The following is a 23,521-nucleotide window of genomic DNA, read 5'->3' on the forward strand; positions in this document are numbered from 1 at the left end:
AGTAGTAAGGGCAAATACACACCACTTCAGAACATTGTTTCCATCATATGTACATATATATACTGAGTCACATAAATATATTTTTCTGTAGGTCATAATAAAAATGTTTGAAAGCTTTGACTATGTTGTATCAGAAAGACTTCAGGTACACCTGTAATCACAGATACAAGTGGTTGATTTATTCATTGAACAGATATTTATTATACTCTCATCAAGTCCTAGCACTAAGTTTTGAGTTTTTAATACAAAAATTAAGTGTTTTTGATTTCTGAATGAAAGCCTATTATTCTGCTCCTAGCAGAGTCGACCCAGCCTGGGGCTCTTTCGGTCTCTCCTCGTCATTGGGGACAGCAGAGCCCCTCCCGGTCTCAGCTGAGCCTCTTGAACTGGCCGCGTACTTCCAGGGCACACCTGCTGTCTGCCTCAGGCTGCCGGGTGCTGCCCCCATTGTTTCCTTTTTCTTCTCCCTGGCAGAGCCTGTGACACATGGGTCTTGTGGCTGTTGGTGGCTGTCCCCGTCTGCTTGTATTTTGGAGTTTTCACCCAGTTTTGTTGCAGATGTTGTCATGGGATTTTGGATTTTCTATGTAGTTCCTCTATTTCTATCTGAAAATTTGTTGCTGCCATCTTTTAGACTTTCCTAGACCAACTGTGCCTAATAATAACTGTTAGGTGTACGAACAGATTAGCATTTGGCTATTTGAGGAATTGGTTGGCTAGTAATTCCACTGGGTGTTTGTACCAATTGATAACTAAACTGTTTGGGGTAGGTGAGAAAAGGAGAGAGTTTTGAGTCAGACATTTTAAAATGAAGTGTCACTGCAGTTCTAATTTTCCTTTCCTTAAACTTTATCAAATTAACGATGTAATCCCATGAGGGGAAAAATCTGAAGGATCAAGTTGATAACATTTAATGATCAAGAAGTTTCCATTCCAGTGTGTATTACTATGCGTTTTAAAATGTTAATTACCTCTGTGTCTTTAGACCACTCACTTTTCCTCTTTGGGCCTCATTCTTTTGAATCCTGCCCTAATTACTTGTCTCCTCTTCAAGCTGGAATATTTTAATATAGCTGTACGTCAAGTAAGTTATAGTTTGAAGAAGCCTCCACTTAAGCTTTTATTGTGTATCCCACCTGCCTGGTTTTGTTGTAGATGTTATCTCTGGGTTTTGGGTGTTGCTATTTAATTCGTTTGTTTTTATGTGGGGAATTAGATTGACCTCAAAACTGTGCTTCCACTGCTTGTTCCATCTTCCACAAATCCTTGAAGTGGTGGAATTTTTAAAATATTGTGGAGGTACAGTTGACAGAAGGTGCTGATGGTTTGGAAGTGAGTGGTGTGAGAGGAAAAAAGGAATCAAGCATGACTTCATTTTTTTTTTTAACAATATATTTTTTAGAAGTTGTATAGTTTTATTTTTATTGATTGGTTGATTGCTGCGTTGGGTCTTCGTTGCTGCGCGTCAGCTCTCTAGTTGCGTCTAGCAGGGGCTACTCTTGGTTGTGGTGCGTGGACTTCTCACTGTGGTGGCTTCTCTTGTTGTAGAGCATGGGCTCTAGAGCGCAGGCTCAGTAGTTGTGGCACACGGGCTTAGTTGCTCCGTGGCATTTGGGATCTTCCCGGACCAGGGCTCTAACCTGTGTCCCCGGCATTGGCAGGCGGATTCTCAACCACTGCCGCACCAGGGAAGCCCCGACTTCATTTTTTTAAAACCTGCATACCTGGGGGAGTATTTGTAAGGTGAAGAAGATGCAGGAGTAATGGCTGAAGGGGAACATTAGGAGTTTGGGTTTCAGACGTCCAAATGCTGAGCACCAAGTAGGCAGTTGGATGTTAACGTTAGGAGCTCGTGAGAGAGGTCCGGGTTGGAGATGTATGTTTGGAAGTGATCAGCCTATGGTTGGGTTTGGAGCCATGAAACTGAGTAACATCCCTTGGAGGAGTGTGGTGAGTGAGGACGCGAGGTATGAGGACTAGGTGCTGTGGCAGGTCTAACATTTGGAAGAAACAGCCAGTAGTGGAGGCCTTCCTGCATCAGCTGTGTATCAAGAGAGCAGTTTTTTCTGGAAGCCAAGTGAAAAACTCATTCTGGGAGGAAGGGAGTGATCAAAGATGGCAATTCGCGCTGATAGGTTAAGTAAGGTGAATACCAGGAGTGGGATGGACTTGGCAGTGGTGGGCATCTTAATTACAGTGGACCATTAGGGACAAAACTTAACTGGAGGCGTCTTAAAAGCAAATAGGAGGAGCGGAGACAGCAAGTATGGCAACTGTTAGAGGCATTTTACTCAAAGGTGAGCTGGCAGGGGGTGTTAGTCAAGGGACAGTGGTTTGGGGTTTTGTTTTTAAGGTGACGTGTCACAGCATGTAAGGTGTATGACAGTATACAAACACATATATATGTATAACATACAAACAGTTCATAGCTGGTGACAATGAGGCAGTAGGAGGAAGTTGATACAGTAGGGAGAGGGGGCAGTTGCTGTAGAAGAGGTGCCTTGAGGAGGTAAGAGAGGATGGGACCCGGTACTCCTAGAGTTTTCCAGATAGGAGCGAGGACAGTTCATCTGTAGTAGCAGGAGAGATTGCAGAGTCAGTGATGCAGGCAAGTTGGTAGAGGTGGTGGGAGTGGATGGAATTTGTTTTCTGATTGCTTGTTTTCCAAGTCATCAGCAAAGAGGGTAGAGAAAGAGGTGCTAAGACGTCTACAGAGAGAGGAGGTGTGCTGTAATGGACCAGGTAACTGTAGCACGATCCTTGGGTTTCATGAAGGTCCCACTAAGGTCCTGAACTTGAAGTGAAACCAGCCATCATGGTGGGGTTTTTCCAGCCATGTTTAAGAGCTAGCTAGTAAACAGCTTATTGATTTGTTGCAGTTTATTTAGACAGTTCCTAATTTTAGCCCATTTCATGTTTTAAAATTTCTACCAAATAACATTTTGATAAACAGATAATTCTTTCACAAATCTGTAGTTCCTTAGGTTACAACCCTAGAGATAGAATTGCTGATTGCAAGGGTATGTTCATTTCTAAAGCTTATGCTAGAAACTGCCAGATTGCCCCCCATAAAAAGATATACCTGTTTATATGCGCACTAACACACGTGTCAGTTTTCCCATGCCCTTGCCCAAGCATATGTATCGTTAAACAATTAAGCTTATGGATTGTTAAAACAATTTTGTGCCACGCTACTAGACAGAAGGTGGTGTGCCTCCTCCTTCTAATCTAGAATTATATTTACTTGGTTACTAGTGAGCACGCATATCTTTTTATATTGGCCATTTTGTATTTGTTCTTTAGTGAATTTTTCTTCGTGTCCATTTTTCTTTCTAGACTTTCTTGTTAGTTTGTAAGAGCTCTTGATACATGAATGAAAATAATCTGTCATTCATAAACTGTCATATATGCTGCCAATTTTTTCCCCCAGTTTACCCTTTTATTTTGTTTTGGGGGTGTTTTAAGGTATAGAAGTTAATTTTATATTGTTGACTCTTGATTTGTGCTTTTGCATTTATGCTTAGAAAGACCTTCCCTACCTCAAAATCAGCTGTACACCTGTATTTTCTCTTAATTCCATTTAAAACCTGCTCATCTTTATGCCTTTGCAGGTACTTCCTACTTTGATTTACAAATGTGTATAGTTTGGATTTAGAGAAAAATTATTTACCATTTCTTTTACAGCAAAGATTTGTGGAGAAGATGGGCAGGTGGATCCCAACTGTTTTGTCTCAGCACAGTCCATAGTCTTCAGTGCAATGGAGCACGAGTATGTCGATTTCATATTTCCACGTTGTGCATTCTGGGTAGTTCGGGTTCAGCCTCAGGAATAAGTAAAACCAAACTATCTTTGAGGATTTAAATATTTTGAATGTTTACAGGATCTTATAGACATTCCTAAGACTATCTTGGGTAATGGTTTCTTTTAAATATAAATTATGTGAGTTCTGTTAAAAATAGAACAGATTTTTATTTTTAATGTTAGTATTTCCTAAGTTAAAAGAATTTATTTTTAATTCCAAAGTCCTTAGGGGTGATTGTGACTGTAGTGTGATATAGTAATTGGTTTATCTGTTTAAACAATGCATGTCTTCAGGTGGATATCCTGATTTGTTAGTGCATGCTTTAAGCTTAATGGATGCCATATTACTAAATCCACATAGATTTGTTGAAACTGCCTCCAAAGTTTTCTTAGATTAATTATTGCTGCATGCCCTCAAAAAAATCTCCATATTCATTCTTTCATGTAACATTTATGAAAAGCGTGCTATGCACAGTTTGGATGTAGTGCCTGCTTTGAAGGAAATTACAGCCTAATAAGAGAAATAGGGCATGTTCTTTGCTTACTGTAATACGAGGTAGCGTGAGTTAGCTATCAGAGGAGAGCTGCACGTCATTAAGGGGTGGGAGAGATTACTTACAGGGAGAGGAATCAGGAAGGCGCCATGGGAAGGGAGGTCACGTTGACCTGGGCCGTTAAGATGCAGTAGCACAGTGGGGAAAGAGTGTGTTCTTCCCAGATGAGCCCTTTCCTTGGTCGGTCCCTCAAACTTTACCTTTTCGTCCACGTGCAGGCACTTTAGTGAGTTTCTGCGAAGTCACCATTTCTGTAAATACCAGATTGAAGTGCTGACCAGTGGAACTGTTTACCTGGCTGACATTCTCTTCTGTGAGTCAGCCCTCTTTTATTTCTCTGAGGTAAAGTCTGCATTTCCTTTCACACTCTGTTAGAGCATTCCAGCCTCTGAGCTGTACGTGCTGGGCCCTGTCTATAGCGAATAACATAGAAGACACAAATCATTTCCAAACTGATCAGGTGGATTTAAGTACTGTGATTACTGTTTTAAGTTGTATCTAATGGCAAGAGTACTTGAATGGCATTAGTCAGACTAAAGAGAACATGAAAATTCAAAGTAAAGTAACTCTAATTTTGAAAAACCTAATTAAACTGCTTATAAGAGAATGCAGATTTTTAGTTATTTAGAGCTGTTTTAAAACCACGAAATTTGATACTTGATTCCAGTGCATAAGTGTTTGCAGAGCAGACTTTAGAAGAGAGAAGGAAAAGTAAGTATTTTCCCACTGTCTTCATTTTACTTTAGCCACTTGATAGGATTGCCCTTGATCGGACTGAAGCATTTGCAACAAGCAATGAGTATATATTCATCTCTTTGAGGCATACAGTGTAGAGTGATGGGATTTGTTAGGCTTCAGCAAATGAAATTCTTTTGTTGCAAAGCAAATGACTATTAAGTCGAGATAAGAGGATTCCCGGTCTCACAAAGCAGTAACTTAGACTCACACTTGCATCCTGCCTCTTGACAAGGATACAGTTATTCAGCTGATTTGTGTTTTCACTCCCTCTCTTTGCCTTAAGTTTAAGTCAGCATTTGTTCAGGTTAGTATGGCCGCGTGGAGTGGTGGAAATGATCAGGTATAAAAGATTTGGTCTGGTTGGTTTACCTTTTGTATGTTTGCCAGCGAGGAACCACTAATCCATCTTTAATTTTTACTCCAGTTCACTAAAGTTTGCATTCAGCTGTGTAGTGGTTGCTTTTTGTTGTTGTTGTTAGGTTTTTTTTTGTTTTTCTCCCCCTAAAAGAATATTTAAAAATTATTCAATCTCAGATGACTGTAAGTTGCAGACTGGCATTAACTGAACAAGTGGACCTGTTTTGGGGTGGGGGGGTTTCTTTTGTGGTTTTTTTTTTCCTTTATGTCGTGTATTTTAATAGTTGGGGCTTAGATATAGACGAGAGATAGTGAGAGAAATCTGTGTATAGCCTGATTTTCCTCTTTGTGTTTTTCCTTCCCAGTACATGGAGAAAGAGGACGCAGTGAATATCCTACAGTTCTGGTTGGCAGCAGACAACTTCCAGTCTCAGCTTGCTGCCAAAAAGGGCCAGTATGATGGGCAGGAGGCACAGAACGACGCCATGATTTTATATGACAAGTGAGTCTTGGTGATAGACACATCCAGCTTTCTGCGAATATTGAGTACTTGAAGCATATTTCAGAAGTCACCTTGGTCTCTGCCGCCAGGGAGCTCACAGGGAGCCGCATAAGAGCTGCTTTTCATTCGTGTGTTCAGAGTAGGGGGTTCTTAGAATAAGTTGCCGGCGGGGCAGGGGGAGGCTTGTGTGTGGCAAGCAAGACGATGTTGGTGGAGGTCACCGAGGGCTTCACAGAAGGGAGATTTGATTGGCGACTGAAGAATGGATTGAATTCTGCTAGCGGGGAAGGACACTCTTGGCAGAGTCATCGGTACGAGCAGCGCCATAGAAACTTGGCGTAATTGACACTTGGTCAAGGGAACAGAAGAAGATGAAACTAGCTGGAATCTATTGCAAAGGGTCTTAAATGTCTGTGTGGGGTATACCATGTTTTCTGGTGCAAGTCTGCTCAGCCAGATTAACTACTTGGTGAAGAGTAGTTATTCATTAGTTTTCACTGAAAATGAGAGGACAGCACAATCTTAGTGAACAGAATTGAAAACTGTGTCTGTCCCCCCTTTCATCTAACTTTTCTTGTTCTATAAAGAAATGTGTTATTTGTATCTGTGAGCACTTGCTAATAAGAAGATAACTTGAGAGGCAGAGAAAAATCTATGGGATATTAGGGTTGGGAGAGAGCTGAGAGCATCTAGGTCAGTGGTTCCCGAACATCACCGGGCTGGTCCGTGCTCCTGTCGGCATGAGAGTCACCTGGGAGCTTGTCAAAAATAGGTTTCCAGTCCTCTTCTCTAAGAGATTCTGATTCAGCAGGTTTGAGGTGTGACCCAGGAATCTGATTCTGATGAATAGCCAGATTAGGGAGCTGGTTTGATTTTCGCATTTTGCAGATGAGGAAACTAAGGCTTGCAGGGGTAGTGACTTTCTCCAAGTCACAGGGCAAATTAGTGGCAGAACTTGAATGCAATTCTAATGTTTGTCCAGTGTTTATTTTTGTGCAATATATTTGTGGGAAAATATTACATAAGAAACATTGTTATATGGATGTTAATGTAGCAAGCATTTACCTTTAGAAATTTGAGGGAATTCCCTGGTGGTCCAGTGGTTAGGACTGCGCACTTTCACTGCCGGGGCCTGGGTTCAATCCCTGGTTGGGGAACTAAGATCCCACAAGCTGCGCAACACAGCCCCAAAAAAAAGGTCTGGGCAGTCCCAAAATTCAAATTGTGGAGGAAAATTTGCCAACTTAGTTGTTGCATGATGGGAGACTCACTTTTTGTTAAGAAAGTACTGATAACAAGATAAAAGAAGAGTTTTCTCCTGCTGGAATAGAAGAGTGGCAGTGGTAAGGTCCTGGCTGGAGCTCAGTGCCAGGCAGAGCTGAGACCCTGTTTTCCCACTGGATCCCATTTTCAAATTGGGAGCCATTTTTAAATGAAGATTACTGTGTGACATCCTCCCGGCACTGTCATTTTAACAGCTCCTGCTTATTTGTTTTTCTGTCTTTACTTTTTAATATCATGCCTCATCAGCCTGTCTGTATTTGTATCATGGACAGGAGTTAGAAGCCGCAGAATGCTCAAAAGACAACATATATGTTTTTCTGCTTTTAATGCTTTTTTTGTATTCAGTTTATAACCAGTTTACCAAAACACCAGTTGCATTATATCCTATGAAGTTAGAAATCTTTGAGTTATCATTGATTACTCCTTTTCCTTTCATTAGCAAATCCTGTTATTCTACTTAAATACATCAAATTCATCCACTTCACCCTCAATGCTATTTTGTTTTGAATTCCTACATGTATGTTTTGTATGCCACATAGTTATGCTGGTATGTTCTGCTTTGTACCCTGTACAGGGATCTTTTCTGTTCTCTTTCCAGGGGACATGCCTATGTCTTACCCTGTTTTAAATTTGTTTCTTTCTCCCAAGCACTGAACAGAGACTAGGTGCCCATTAAACGTGTGCAATTGGTTTCTTTGCCTCAGTTGTAACCTGACCTGGAAAATCTTAAACAAGAACTGAAGATGATGGCAGGCAGATAGGGAGGGGGGCACGTTGGCTCAGGTATCTCTTCGGCGGTGGGAATACAGGTTGCAGCAGGGCTGTCATCAACCCAGCTCTATAGTCCTAGGTCTGCAGGAGCCTCATAGAAGGTTCTCTGGTGTAGGTGCCAGAAATTGCTTATGATTGCTGTGAAGTTGGGGTTTACTTTGGCTGTCTTTCTGCCATAGGTACTTCTCCCTCCAGGCCACACATCCTCTTGGATTTGATGATGTTGTACGACTGGAAATTGAATCCAACATCTGCAGGGAAGGTGGGCCACTCCCTAACTGTTTCACCACTCCGTTACGTCAGGCCTGGACAACCATGGAGAAGGTAACCAAAACTTGAAAAGCATTAAACTACAAGAAGTTCTTAACTGGTGGAACCCAGAAAATAGAACATGGGAAAAAGCAAACAGAACAGTGGAAAGTTGAAGCAGTGCAGCAGTGATGAGAGCGGGGGCTTTGAGTCTGACTTGGTATGTATTAATCTTAACCTTCACAGGCTGAGTGACTTCAGGCAGCTACTGAAGTCCTTTAATGCCATGTTCCTCCTCTGTGAAATGGGGCTAATACAGATACTTAGAGTTATTTTGAGGATAAAAATGAGGTACGACGTGGAGAGTGCTTATTAGTAATGTAAGCAGTAAGCATTAAAAAATGTTAACTGCTATTATTACTGTGATTATAACATCTTTTAGATAATTAGTATTGAGCAAAGTTAGCTTAGGGATGATCCAAATATTTCACCAAAACTCTCCAACAGGGTTGGAGCACTAGTTTTCTGTATCATGATCACTTACAGAGTATCACTAATAGCTGCTTAATAAAGTGTTGGAATTTGTGAATCATTTATTCTTCTGATGAACTAAAGCAGATTTTACTAGGAATTGCAGGAGCCCAGGATAAGCCCATGAGGTTATTTTGCTCATATGTGTCATGTGCATCTAGGTGGAAAGGGATTAAGTAAGCACTGCCACATGATACCACACATAAAAACTGAATTTCAGGAATATGGAGGAGTTACATATAAAAATCAAATCGGGACTTCCCTGGTGGCACAGTGGTTGAGAGTCTGCCTGCCAATGCAGGGGACACGGGTTTGTGCCCCGGTCTGGGAAGATCCCACATGCCGCAGAGCGGCATGAGCCATGGCCGCTGAGCCTGCGCATCCGGAGCCCATGCCCCGCAACGGGAGAGGCCACAACAGTGAGAGGCCCGTGTACCGCAAAAAAATAAAATAAAATCGTTGAAAGGCTGGTAGTAAACTGGATAGACTATCGGCTGTTGTCCAAGGTCGATAATTTTTTCATGATTAAAATTAAAATTTTCTGATCTTAAAGGAAAAGTTCAAGATATGTATCATATAAAGAATGTAAACTTTCTGGGTAATAAAGTTAAAATACAGAGAAAAACAAAATGTAAAAATATTTCTTACTAACTGTGTATCTAGGGAACTTATACTAATTTTAATTTTTAAGAGTACTATCAAGTAGGTACATGGTAAAAAGATACGTATGCTTCGTTCCCTAATACTTTGAGTATTTCTCTGCTAGGTATTGTCGTTATGGGGTAAACTAAAAAAGAAACATGGCTTCTGCCCTCCTGGAGCTCTGTCTATAAGGAGAGCACATATTAAACACAGACGTAAATATTTACAGTTGTGCTAAATGCTGTGAAGGAAAAGTTGGTAATAGGAAATGCCAATAATAAAGATGGGAACTTAACATCATTAATAGTTTTTAAATGGAAATAAAAGTATCCATGTACCATTAGACATTTATTTAACAACTATTTGAAAAGACAGAACCCAGTGTTGGGAAGCCCATGTCAAAACAGATGCCTTGATGATGCTAGTGATGCATCCTCCACATTTATCAAAGCTAAAATGTTCATATCATTTAACTTAGTAATCACACTCCTGGTAATTTATCTTAAGGAAATCAGATCAAAAGTGAAAATCAGTATATACACAAAGACTTCAATATTTATAACAAACAAGAAAAATGTAGCTTCAAATTAGATCCCTCCCTGGTATCTAAGAAGTCTAGATAATCAAGTCCATTCAGTAGTTTCATGGCAAGTTTTCTGAGGGAAAAAATCTATAAATTGTACACATTGTAGTTTTAGTTACAATGTAAACTGTGTACAAAGGGATAATACTTGGAGTGTAAGAGGAGTAAAATCATGTGTGCTAACTGGTAGCATTGAAAGTAAAATTTTGTTGTAAAATAAAGTTTTAGTGTATTTGATTTCAACTTTAAAATAAATTGTATCCTCTCTTCAGGTATTTTTGCCTGGCTTTTTGTCCAGCAACCTTTATTATAAATATTTGAATGATCTCATCCATTCGGTTCGTGGAGACGAGTTCCTGGGAGGAGGTGTCTTGCTGACGGCTCTGGGCTCTGCCGGCCCCACTGAGGACTCCCACCCCGGGTCGGCCGACAGCTCTGCTGTGCAGGTAGTGACCCCTGTGACTCTGCGCCAGGATTGTTTCGCTCAGATCTTAGCATCAGATCCCGTTTGTAGCTTTTAGGTGGTAGAAGAAACAAAGGAGTGATAAAATGAGCTTACTTACTATATATGCTAACCAAAGTCTTTGTGATGATTAACAGTGTGTCATATTGTAAAGATGTCAGACCATTATTCTGCTTGACACTGCGGCTCTTGCTTTATTTTTTTAAACATTTATTTACTTATTATGTATGTATGGCTGTGTTGGGTCTTTGTTGCTGTGCGCGGGCTTTCTCTAGTTGCAGTGAGCGGGGGCTACTCGTTGTGGTGACTTCTCTTGTTGCAGAGCAGGGGCTCTAGGTTCCCGGGCTTCAGTAGTTGTGGCTCTTGGGCTCTAGAGCGCAGGCTCAGTAGTTGTGGCGCACGGACCTAGTTGCTCTCTGGCATGTGGGATCTTCCCAGATCAGGGCTTGAACCCGTGTCCCCTGCATTGGCAGGCAGATTCTTAACCACTGCTCCACAAGGGAAACCCAGCTCTTGCTTTAAATAATCAAATCACATGACATATTTATAGCCTCTGAAAAGTTGTTTGTATAATTATTTGGGAAATTTTAGTAACTAAATTTGGAATGCTCTTTTAGAGAATAATTGAGTGAACTCCTAGATTTATTAATATTTCACTGAAGAGCTTTTGGTTTCATTTTGAACTATAATGCCATTGTACATTTCCTTAACCTTTTTTGTTTTTTTGGAGTGCTTTCATATATCAGGCCTTCTCTGACTATCTGCAAAATCACACAAAGTGGGTTATGCCCAAGAACAGAGTAAGGAGGTAGTAAAAAGTCAATTGATTTTATTGAAGTCACACAGTAAGTGGCAGAGCCATGAATATATTCTCTGTCTAGTTTTTTCCACCATAAGTTTAATAATATAGCATAATTATTTTCTCATCACTATTGGCAAATAATTTTTGACCCTGGGCCTTGGATAAATTTTCTTAAGTTTTAAGACAGTGCAGTTTTCTTGCCGTCAACAAGGCTGTCTGTCCTCAGTACCTTTTCCTCTTATTGAAGTTGCATAGGAGGTGACCTGCTGAGTGTGGTTGCCATTTCGTTTTTTGATATAAGCTGGAATGCTTTGTTTTTATTTGGGTACTTAAAAGGTCTAGCTGCTAACCATAAAATGTATTTTTACATTTTTGGTTGAAGTATAATAACATATACAGAGAACTCTACATTTCATAACTGCATACAGCTCAAAGAATTTCGGTAAGCAGACCTAACCCATGTAACCAGCATCCAGATCAAGGCACAGGCCTCGTTACCAGCAGGTCAGAAACTCGCGCCCCCGCTCCGGTCACTATCCTCCTCTTTTCTTTTCTCTCTCTCTCTTTTTTTTTTTTTGGTAGAGCCTTATTGAGATATAATTCACATACCATACAATTTATCCATTTACACTGTATAATTCAGTGGTTTTTTAGTATGTTTATAGAGTTGCTAAACTCTCACCACAATCAATTTTAGAACATTTTTTCACCCAAGAAAGAAACCCTGTATCCTTTAACTATCACCTTCCTAATCCTCTGTCCTCCAGCCCTAGGCTACTGCTAATCTACTTTAACTTTATGTCTCTATAGCCTAGTCCAGACATTTCATATAAGTGGAACCATACGATATGTGATCCTTATGACTAGCTTCTTTCACTTAGCATGTTTTCAAGGTTCATCTGTGTTTCTAGCATGTATTAGAATTTTGTTCATTCTTATGGCCAAATGATATTCCACTGTGTAGACACACCACACTTTGTTCATCCATCAGCTCATCGACATTTGGGTTGTTTCCACCTTTTGGCCGTTATGAACAATGCTACTGTATAATTTTTGTGTGGATATGGGTTTTCATTCCTCTTGGGTATATACCTAGGAGTAGGATTGCTGGGTCGAATGATATCTGTTTAACTCAGTCTTGGTAACTGTTGCTTTGTAATAAGTTTTGAAATCAGGAAGTGAGAGTCCTCCAACTTAGTTCTTTTTCAAGATTGTTTTGACTGTGTGAGGTCCCTTGCAATTCCATGTGAATTTTAGGGTCAGCTTGTCAATTTCTACGACAAAGCTAGTCAGGATTCCGATAGGGAGGGAGTACTTTGACTCCACAGATCAATTTGGTGAGGATTGCCATCTTAACAATACTTTGTAGTTTTCAAGTATAATTCAGTATTTCTTTTCTTAAATTTATTTCTAAATGTTTTATTCTTTTTGATGCTATTATAGATGTAATTGTTTTCCCAATCTCATTCAACTTGTTCATCGTGTTTAGAAATACAATTTTTTTTAATTGAGGTAAAATTCATTTAACATAAATTTAAGCATTATAAAGTACACAATTCTGTGACATTAGTATATTCACAGTATTGTGTAGTCATCACCACAATGTTTCATCATCCCAAATGGAAGCCTCGTGTCCATTAAGTAGTTACTCCCATACCCACCTGTTTTTGTTTGTTTGTTTGTTTTGGGGTTTTTTTTGCCATACGCCGGCCTCTCACTGTTGTGGCCTCTCCCATTGCGGAGCACAGGCTCTGGACTCGCAGGCTCAGTGGCTATGGCTCACAGGCCTAGCCACTCTGCGGCATGTGGGATCTTCCCGGACCGGGGCACGAACCCACATCCCCTGCACCGGCAGGCGGACTCTCAACCACTACACCACCAGGGAAGCCCCCCACCTGTTTTCTTCTAAGAGTTTTGGGCCTTTGGTCCATTTTGAGTTAGTTTTATGTATTATGTGAAGTGAGATTCAACTTTATTCTTTTGCATGTGGATATCTGGTTGTCTCAGCACTATTTATTGAAGAAACTACTCTTTAACCGTTGAATGATCTTGGCACCCTTGTTGAAAATCATTTGACCTTAGATAGATGGGTTTAATTCTGGACTCTCAGCTCGACTCCATCATCTGTGTGTCTGTACTTAGACCAGTGCTACATTGGTTTTTTTGGGGGTTTTTTTGTGTGTTTTTTTTTTGCGGTACACGGGCCTCTCGCTGTTGTGGCCTCTCCCGCTGCGGAGCACAGGCTCCTGACGCGCAGACTCAGTGGCCATGGCTCACGGGCCCAGCCGCTCCACGGCATGTGGAATCCGGACCGGGGCATGTGGAATCCGGACCGGGGCACGAACCTGTGTCCCCTGTATCGGCAGGCGGACTCTCAACCACTGCGCCACCAGGGAAGCCCTGGTACATTGTTTTGATTACTGTGGTTTGCAGGCTCTGTTTTGAAATCGGGAGCTGTGTGTCCTCTGACTTTGTTTTTTTTTTTTCATTTGCAAGATTGTTTTGGCTATTTGGGTCCCTTGTAGTTCCGTGTGAATTTTAGGATCAGCTTTAACAGTTTGGTCAGGATTACACTGAATCTGTAGATTCCTTTAGGGAGTATTGCCATCTTAACAATATTAAGTCTTACAGTTCATGAACGTGGAATATCATTCCATTTATTTAGGCCATCTTTAATTTTTTTCAGCAGTGTTTTGTAGTTTGAAATGTACAATTCTTACACCTCCTGGAGTCAGTTTATCCCCGAGTATTTTATTATTTTCAATGCTATTATAAATAGAAATTGTTTTCTTAATTTCATTTTCTGATTGTTCACTAAGTGTATAGAAATGTAACTGCTTTTCGTGTGTTTATCTTGTACCTTCAACTTTACTAAATTCATTTGTTAGCTCTAATAGTTTTCTTGTGGATTCTTTAGGATTTTCTATATGTAAGGTCATGTCATCTGCGAATAATAATAGTTTTCTTTCTTATCAACTTTAGATGCCTTTTATTTCCTTTTCTTGGCTAAACTGCTCTGGCTAGAACTTGCAGTATAGAAGTGGTGAAAGTGAGCATCTTTGTCTTTTTCCTGATTTCTCGGAGAAAGCTTTCAGTTTTTCATCATTTATTGTGATGTGTGGGATTTTTATAAATGCTCTTTATCAAGCTGAGGAAGTTCCCTACTATTCCTAATTTGCTGAATGTTTTTTATCATGAAAGGCTGTTGGATTTTATCAAATGCTCTTTCTGTATCAATTGAGGGGATTATGTGGGTTTTGGGGATTTACTCTGTTGTTATGGTATATTACATTAATTAATTATTAGATGTTAAACCAACCTTGCATTCTTGGGATAAATTCCACTTAGTTGTGGTATATAATTATTTTTATATGTTGCTAGTGTTTTGTTGAGGATTTTGCATCTGTACTCCTAAGAGGTAGTGGTCTGTAGTTTTCTTTACTAGTGATATCTCATTTTGGTATCTTACCTCAGCGGCCTCATGGAAGTATTTCTCTGTTCTTTTATTCTGGTGCCTCTTTCTTTTTAATTATGTGCCCTTCTCAGCATGTAAAGAGAGCCCTTTTTACCCCTACTATAGAGTGTTCTATAAGTGTCTGTTCAATTATTTTTTTAATTTAACCTATGCTTTAGTCATGGATGTTAAATGTATTCCTGTCTTTTGTTACTGGAAATAATGCTGCAATAAGTATTCCTGTGTATAAGTCATTTTGCATAAGTGTGAGTCTGTCTATAATTGAATTTTTAGAAGTGGAATTTCTGGGTCAACCCATGCCTCCGCATTTCACAGAAGTACCAATTATGAGTTGCTTTTTTTTTTTTTGTGGGCATGAGGAGTAGGAGATAGAATGCTGGTCATTTTAGAAAGTTTCCTTTATCTTCTCTTTTGTCACACGGCCACACTGAGAATCAAAAGCATTCATGTTTATCCTGTAAAAGTTGGGCTTTACATTTATTAGGCAAGATACATATGCTTGGAAGAATGGGAGTTTTGGGAACATAAGCACGTTTGTTGGAACTTCAGTCATTAAGGAAAATACATTTGCCACATAGACGCATGTGTCATACGCTTTAGTATTGTGCTTCCCTCCTGTAGTTATGTTCAAGATGACATTTCAGAATCATTGCTGTTAAACATCTCATTAGTGACAGGGTTGAGTGAAAAGTGCATGTGTTTCAAACACTGAAGATTTTGTACGAATCTGTTATTCCAAACCCAGGACTGATTTGACTCCTGAATAACATACTACTAATTTCACAATTTCTCTTGTAGTCTAGTGTGAAAAAAGCCAGTGTTAAAATTCTGAAAAATTTTGATGAAGCGATAATTGTGGATGCTGCAAGTCTGGATCCAGAATCTTTGTATCAACGGACATATGCAGGGTGAGCATCTTTTTTATTTTTTAATTTAAAAATTGTTTTCTACTCTCTTGAATATACCTGCAATGCACTAGAGCATGGTTAAGGGTGAAGGCTCAGGAGTGACTTCCTGGGTTTCAGTCTTGGCTCAGCCGCTTATGGCAAGCTACCTAACCTCTTTGTGTCTCAGGTTTTTCATCTGTAAAATGAGGATAATATTCCTGCTTCCTTGGGCTGGTGAGGGGATTAAATGATATAATACGTGAAAAGCATTTAAAACATTGCCGGATGTCAGTGAACACTCGGTAAATATCATTGACATCATTATTCTACCACCATATACGACTCTGATGAGTGTCATGTTTACATAGTGTGTTTTAGGCTATCTCTTCCACATTTCATTGGATTCATATGTTAGCTATTTCAAAGTCTCTCTCTTAAAACCAAAACTAAACTACAAAGATGCCGATATGGTTCATCATGGACTGTATAACTATTACTGTTATCCCTCAGTAACTGCAGGGGATTGATTCCAGGACCCCCTCGGATACCAAAATCTGAGGATACTCAAGTTCCTTATAGGAAGTGGCCTAGTATTTTAAGCCTGTATAAATCATCTCTGGATTACTTATAATACCTAATAAAATGTCAGTGCTATGTAGATAGTTGTAAATACAATGTAAATGCTATGTAAATGGTTGGAATGCACAGCAAATTCAAGTTTTGCTTTTTGGAACTTTCTGGCTTTTTTTCCCCTAAAGTTTTCAGTCGGCAGTTGGTTGAGTCTGTGGATGTGGAACCTGCAGATACGGAGAACCAACTATACTTGGAAAAATGGAGTAAAATGATTCCTTTGTATTTAAGAATTAACTTGGTTCTTTATTTTTTCCTGTAACAGAAAGACAGTGATTCCTGTGTTACAGCACTTCTTGATCCTTACCACAGATCAAATCATAAAATCACTTCCTCTTCCCTAAAGATGGCTTGAAAACACAGAAACCTGTGTAAAGGCATGATTACCGCACCCCAGTCCTGGCAGTACCATAAAAAAGGGATTTCAACATGTTTAATTGCTTTTACCAGAAAGTAAATTGATATTTGGGAGACCAAGAAGTCTGAAAAATACTTTGAAGTAAATAGAAGGTTATTTTGACCACATTGTCTTCAGCTGTATCAGTGTTGTAGTAATCTTTATTTCTTATTTTAGGAAATGGCGGACAGTAAGCCTAAATGAGTTAATTCCCAAAGATGATATTTATTCTTAAGGAATGGTTGGTTCATTTATTTCAAACCTGACTTAAGAAAGTCTATCAATTGCAAGACGTTTTACTTCTATAGTTTTTTTTGTGTGTAAAATAAATATATTTTAATTTATAAAATTTAAATTTGTAAAATATAGTGTATAATATACATATTTTTTAAATTATAAAATGGGTCATAAATAGAGAAATAATTATCTTTCTCCATCTTTAGAGATAGTTTTCAGTGTTTGTTTTAGTTTTATGGTTTTAGCATCTTCCTGAAATTTTTCTAAAGGCAAACAAATTTGTATCAGTTGCTATATTGGCACCCATATATTCATTGATGACTTATTAGGAAGGCTGTCTCTAAAATAAGATTCACTTTGCCAGAAATGAAGTAATATATAGGCATCATAGGATTCTTTTTTCTTCTTTTAACTTTTAATTACAAATATATTAATCTCTTCTTACAAAAATTAAATTTACAGATAAGGCTAATGTGCCCTTTGATTACACACCAATGCTTATTTCCCCCCCTTCCTTCTCAGGATAGTCACTGTTATGTTATTGTGTATATTTTTGTTTGCTTATTTTTATGTAATTGGTGTTATACTCTATGCTGTATCTTGTGCTTTCACTCATAGTGAGTTTGGAGATTTTTCTGTGTTAGTCTGTACATATTTACCTCATTTTTAACTATGTTGTAGTATTCCATAAATAATATTAATTATAGCTCATAACTGTGTCAAAATCTTCCATAATGTGGTATGTTACTATTTGGCTATTTTGGTATTAATGGGTTATTTAAATGGCTTGCAATTTTACTGTGATACACAGTATAGCAAAGACTTCCTTTTTTTTTTTTTTTTTTTTTTTTTTTTTTTTTTTTTTTGGCGATACGCGGGCCTCTCACTGTAGTGGCCTCTCCCGTTGCGGAGCACAGGCTCCGGATGCGCAGGCTCAGCGGCCATGGCTCACGGGCCCAGCCGCTCTGCGGCATGTGGGATCTTCCCGGACCCGGGCACGAACCCGTGTCCCTTGCATCGGCAGACGGACTCTCAACCACTGCGCCACCAGGGAAGCCCAAGACTTCCTTTTATATTTCCTTGTACCAAGAAGCAGATTTAAAATTTTCATAGCCCTTAACCAGTTTACAGTTTACCTATAAAAGGATCTGTACGTTTTACATTCTTACCAATCATTAATAAAGTTACTAATTTTCCCCACATCCTTGTCAACAATAAATAATATCAGACTTTAAATGTTTTACCAATCTGGGTTTGTTGCTTATGAGATTGAGCTTCTCTTGTCATGTTTGTTGGTTGTTCAGGTTTTTCTTCTGTGAATTGACTATCATCTCTTTTTCACATTTTTCTGTTGGGTAATTTCTTAGTGGTTTGTTGGAGTTCTGTATGTTTATGGTTATTATCAGTTACTGCATCTATTAAAAATAAGACCTCTCACTGTATTTTTTGCCTTTTAACTTTGCTTTCTATTACTATAGCTTTATAATGTATATCATTATATTTTTATCTTGTTAAGGCAAGTCTTACCTTTTTGTTTCTTTTACAGAATTATCTTGGCTATGCGCGTGCCTTTTCTGTATGAATTTTAGAGCTGTGAATTATCTGTTAACTCATGTTTCATAAACTTTTTGAGGATTTTGAATGGAATTGCATTGAATTAAAGATTGCTTTCTGTGGGGACAGTTCTTTTTGAAATTAGCCCCACTTAGAGTAACATGGGGTAGATATAAATTGTATTTCTAGCTTTCTAGATCTAGAAAAGATGCTTAAAAATTATTTTTTAAAAATTTTAAATTGATTTTTAGAAAGTATGTTCTTTTCATACTTATTTAGGAAGATGACATTTGGAAGAGTTAGTGACTTGGGGCAGTTCATCCGAGAATCTGAGCCTGAACCTGATGTAAAGAAATCGAAAGGTTTGTGGTGTTTTTGTACGTTGTATCAAGCCTTTACTCACATTAGTTACTGACAGTAAGTAAAGCATCGCTGAAGATTTAAACTGTCTATTTTGCCAGATAACTGCCATCTCTTGACCTTGTGTTTATAGTCACGAGCGAGTGCAAGGGCTTCGTGTAATCAGGTCTCAGTGCAGTCTCTCTCTGAATCAGAAGTTACTGAACTTGCTTTACCATTACAGAAGGCGCATGTACATGAAAAGATACTCTTCACCTTTTGATTTAAAGGCAAAATACCCAATCCAGGTTGAACTTGAGGCTTATCTTGATACCCTTTATTTTACTAAATTTCCTCTAAATTGCTGAAAGTTATTATGAAATACATGTGGAAAATATTAATAGGTTGAAATTGAAATCCTTTGTTTAATCAGCAAAAGAGTGCTTGGTTAATTCCAAGAGTTAAACACAGACATACTCTTTGTGACTGAGCTCAGCTTCCAAACAGTTGGTTTACACAGGAAGATTTAGGAAACCACTGTGGGTCCATTCGATAATATGTAGAAAATTTTCAGTGTGATTGGATTGACAGTATTATCTTGAGTAAAAGATACTAACTTTTGTTAGAAGAAAATGTTCCATTTTGATAAGTGTGTTTAAAATTAAGAGCTATTGGCAGTCTTCCTATTGAATTGAACTGCATTTCTATTCTGTTTATCTTATTTTTTAATACACGAATTGTTTAGGTAATGATTTGTACCACATTTTTTTTTTAATAGTTACTAACTTTAGATTTTGTTTGTTTGTTTATTTTTGGCTGTGTTGGGTCTTCGTTGCCACGTGGGCTTTCTCTAGTTGCAGCTAGCGGGGGCTACTCTTCGTTGTGGTGCGCGGACTTCTCATTGTGGTGGCTTCTCCTGTTGTGGAGCACGGGCTCTAGGCGCGCAGGCTTCAGTAGTTATGGCACGTGGGCTTCAGTAGTTGTGGCTCATGGGCTCTAGAGCGCAGGTTCAGTAGTTGTGGCTCATGGGCTTAGTTGCTCCGTGGCATGTGGGATCTTCCCGGGCCAGGGCTCGAACCCGTGTCTCCCACATTGGCGGATTCTTAACCACTGCATCACCAGGGAAGCCCTGCACCACTTTTATGTTGATGAATAATCTACTTTGGGGTCAGATATAAATTAACAGAGTAAACAAAAAGTGCAACAATTGTTGAAATAATTTAAACAAAGAAAGGGCCTGTTAACCTATTTGTCTTTATTAGTTTATCCAAAAAATTGATTTTATTTCCTATTTAGCCAGAGAAGTCTGAGGTACACAGTTGGGAAAGTGTAAAGACCGAAGGAAGTCTGCACAGCTCATTCTGTAAATAATTATTGAGTGCCTCCGTGCACTCAGACTCACGGGGCAGTTAGAAGATACAGAGCCTGTTGTTAAGAAACTTACAGTCCAGTAGTGTCTTTTATTGGGTAGAAGTTGAATACTAGGAAGAGATCAGTGGTAGCCTAGGTGTAGAGAAAGTGCTGGACAACCTCTGGAGGTATCGGTCAGGAATGCCTCCACTGTCATCAGGTAGCTTCTGTCAGAGAGGGTAATGGGGTCTCCAGTAATAATAGAGTCTCTGAGCTGTTTGGGTTTTTTTTCTGAAGCTGGTCTTATTCCTTTGACAGCTCATAAGGTGCTGCTGCTCCAGAGAATAAGTGTTGGGTGTTTGCAGTTTGTTTTTGTATTATATGAATTAACATATATTAAAGATATATGAGTAAAGATGAAGGTAAGATGTACAAAAAACTTTTCCCCAAATCACTGTCTCTGCTTATTCTATTCATTCAGTCTCTTCATATTATTCGTTTGTTCATTCATTCTAACATTTGAGTGCCTACTATATGCATCTACTGCTCTAAATACTGGGAAGAAAATGAGATTCCTGCCCTCATGGAACTAACGTTATAGTGGAGGGACAGTAAACAGATAAATACAGTGTGTGTGTCTGTCTGTCTGTGTTTATACACAGACAAATAAGCAGAGTGAGGGACTGTAAGAGTGGTGGGTAGTGCAGTCTTAGAAGTGGTTGTCAGGAAAGGTCTCACTGAGGAAGTAGCATTTTGAGTAGACACCTGAGCGGAACGGGGGACTAAGCCCTGGCTCATTCGAATCGTAGATGATACATCTGTGGGTACCGCCTCCTTCTTCTACAGGTGAAGAAGTTGAGGATCAGGGAAATGGTAACTCGTTACGGATCACAGAGCAGATAGAGCGCAGCCTCGAGGTTTGGTTCAGAACACCACGTTTGTTTGCAGTTCAGCTCTGCTTCGTCCCCCTTCATCTCCTTGCTGAGGGCAGCTGCGAAGAATGTTTGTCATTTACCAACCTGTAGTTTCATTTTGGATTTTAAAGCTCTGATAGTAGAGCACAGAAGAAAGGACTATGTTTTGGGGTGGGTGTATCTCAGAAGCTTCTGAGAATGTGAGAACTTTGCTTTCAGGGCAAGCAAGGTAATTTTAAAAGTTACCTTCGCATCATCTAGGAGAAAGTGTAACAAGAAGGAATTGTAGAGGATGTTGTGAGAAGGTAATCCCTGCAGTGGCAGTCTCCTCATGCACCGGTGCAGTGGTGGGAGATAGAGCCGCGTGTACGCTGTGAAAGCCCGCGCATGTCATACTAAGAACCCTGCGGTACTGTCTGTTGAGCACCAGAGATTTCTAATCAGAGTGCAGTGAGATGCATTTTTCTGGCTGTAGTCTGCGAATGAATTGGAGTTGGGGAGAGACTGGTATCAGAGATTCAGGTAGTAGTCAGGTAGTGTAATTTGCTAGTAATGTAGATAGAAGAAAAAGAGGATCCGAGGATAGGTAGTGGTAGCAGGAACTAGAAGGTCAGATTTATAAGACTTCCAAGGGGGAATTCAGGAGACTACATCCAAGGTGGAATTTGGTGACAGATTTCCTACGGAGAGCAGATGAGGAAAGCAGATGAGTTTTCTAATATCAGTTCTCTAGATGAAGCATTATGATGTTAATTTTTAACAGAGGGTTAAATTAATTTCTGAGATAGAGGCTACAAGAAAAAGAGTACATGGGAGATAGAAGAGCTCAACTCGGAACATGTTATGTTTGAGGTGCCTTAGGACAATTTGTAAGTATTGGTTTGACACCCAATGACAAGTTTTTGAGTTATTTGCATTTTGAAGGAAGTTAAAGCCACAGGAGGGGATGAGATGCCCCAGAGAGAAAGTGCTGAACGGAATGGAATCCTGATGAAGCTCCTTGTTAAAGGGGGCAGGGATGCACAGGAGTCAAAGACATTAGAGGGCATTAGAAGAGGAGGAGGAAGTGTTCACAAGTACGCTGCCAACAGGGTGACTGCAGGGGAGCCCGAGGACAGAGCATTGCGGCAGGGGTGAGACTATAGGCAGAGTATGTAATGTTGTGGCCCTGCTGGCTCTGCTTGGCTATAAAATTTAACTAGATCAGTGTTCAAACTTTTAGCTAATAATACAAAACATTGGGCTTCCCTGGTGGCTCAGTGATTAAGAATCCGCCTGCCAAGGCAGGGGACACGGGTTCGAGCCCTGGTCCGGGAAGATCCCACATGCTGCGGAGCACCTGAGCCCGTGTGCCACAGCTGCTGAGCCTGCGCTTTAGAGCCTGCGAGCCACAACTGCTGAGCCCACGTGCTGAACTACTGAAGCCCGCACGCCTACAGCCCGTGCTCCGCAGCAAGAGAAGCTACCACAATGAGAAGCCCACATGCCGCAATTAAGAGTAGCCCCAGCTCGATGCAACTAGAGAAAGCCCGTGCACAGCAACGAAGACCCAACACAGCCAAAAATAAATAGATAAATAAATAATAAATTTGTAATAATAATTTTAAAAAAAAGAAAGCCATTGTTTTAAAAAATAAATAAAATAAAAATATATTAAGGGGAAAGGATCCAGGTTTTGTTTTTTTTCATGAATGCTGCAGTTTACTATAGCATATCCCAGTCATTGAACTAATCAGGATCTTGCCTAAGAAATAATCTACCAACCACTTGGTTGAAGGCAAAGTTAGGATGTGAGCCTATATGTATTAATGAAAGGATAAGCTGTGTATTTTATACCTGGAAATAGAGGCTAGCCTACGTCCTTGGTGACTCCTCAGCATCTAGAGTACAGATGTAGATAGACTTGTGTGTCTCCTGGGAAGTTGAGGTATATTATGGCCTGGACAGAGCATGGCTGTTTAAAACTCTGATCTTACCCAGCAAATTTACACAGACCAGAGACCCAGCATGTAGCGGCATAATCTGCACTGGAAGCCCTTTTGTATAGGAGCTGATCCAAAAGATTTATATACATGACATCTCCTGATGTATTGCTAGATTCTTATCTCAAGACCAGATCCTGGTCATGGTTTTATTTGATCTTTGAATGTTTACTGCAGATTTAACACTAGATGATAGTTTCTTTCATCAAGTGAGGAGAATAGAAGAAACATCTAGAGGTCTAAAACAGCTTTTCAAAGTTTTTCAAACCATAATATTTGCAAGTTAAATACTCTGCTATGGAGCCAATATAATCAGTTTTTATTAATGGTAATATTTCTTAATTTTGGGGTGAGGTTGTACCCCAAAAATAGTATCTTTTAAAAAAGATACATCTTTAAAAAAAGAATATCTTTTAAAAGCTGGGAAATAGATGTTTATATAAGAGCATTTTTTAATGTAAAATTACGCATGAGGTCT

General features: G+C 39.5%; 1 protein-coding gene across 4 annotated transcripts in view; it reads left to right on the plus strand.

Annotated features, from left to right (window-relative positions):
* AKAP10 (A-kinase anchoring protein 10) overlaps positions 1–23,521 on the plus strand; it is a 60,546-nt gene that overhangs the window by 25,548 nt on the left and 11,477 nt on the right. For 3 of the 4 annotated variants that reach the window (XM_059997063.1, XM_059997062.1, XM_059997061.1), the window contains exons 6-12: positions 3,685–3,769; positions 4,575–4,698; positions 5,817–5,953; positions 8,188–8,332; positions 10,286–10,459; positions 15,552–15,661; positions 18,738–18,820. In XM_059997063.1, the coding sequence (XP_059853046.1) occupies positions 3,685–3,769; positions 4,575–4,698; positions 5,817–5,953; positions 8,188–8,332; positions 10,286–10,459; positions 15,552–15,661; positions 18,738–18,820 (858 nt within the window). Of the gene's footprint in view, positions 1–3,684; positions 3,770–4,574; positions 4,699–5,816; positions 5,954–8,187; positions 8,333–10,285; positions 10,460–15,551; positions 15,662–18,737; positions 18,821–20,465; positions 22,280–23,521 lie in introns of those variants that run through there. The other variant, XM_059997064.1, reaches the window with a different exon arrangement.

The sequence above is a fragment of the Delphinus delphis genome, chromosome 19, assembly GCF_949987515.2.
Source record: "Delphinus delphis chromosome 19, mDelDel1.2, whole genome shotgun sequence".
Lineage (NCBI taxonomy): Eukaryota > Metazoa > Chordata > Mammalia > Artiodactyla > Delphinidae > Delphinus > Delphinus delphis.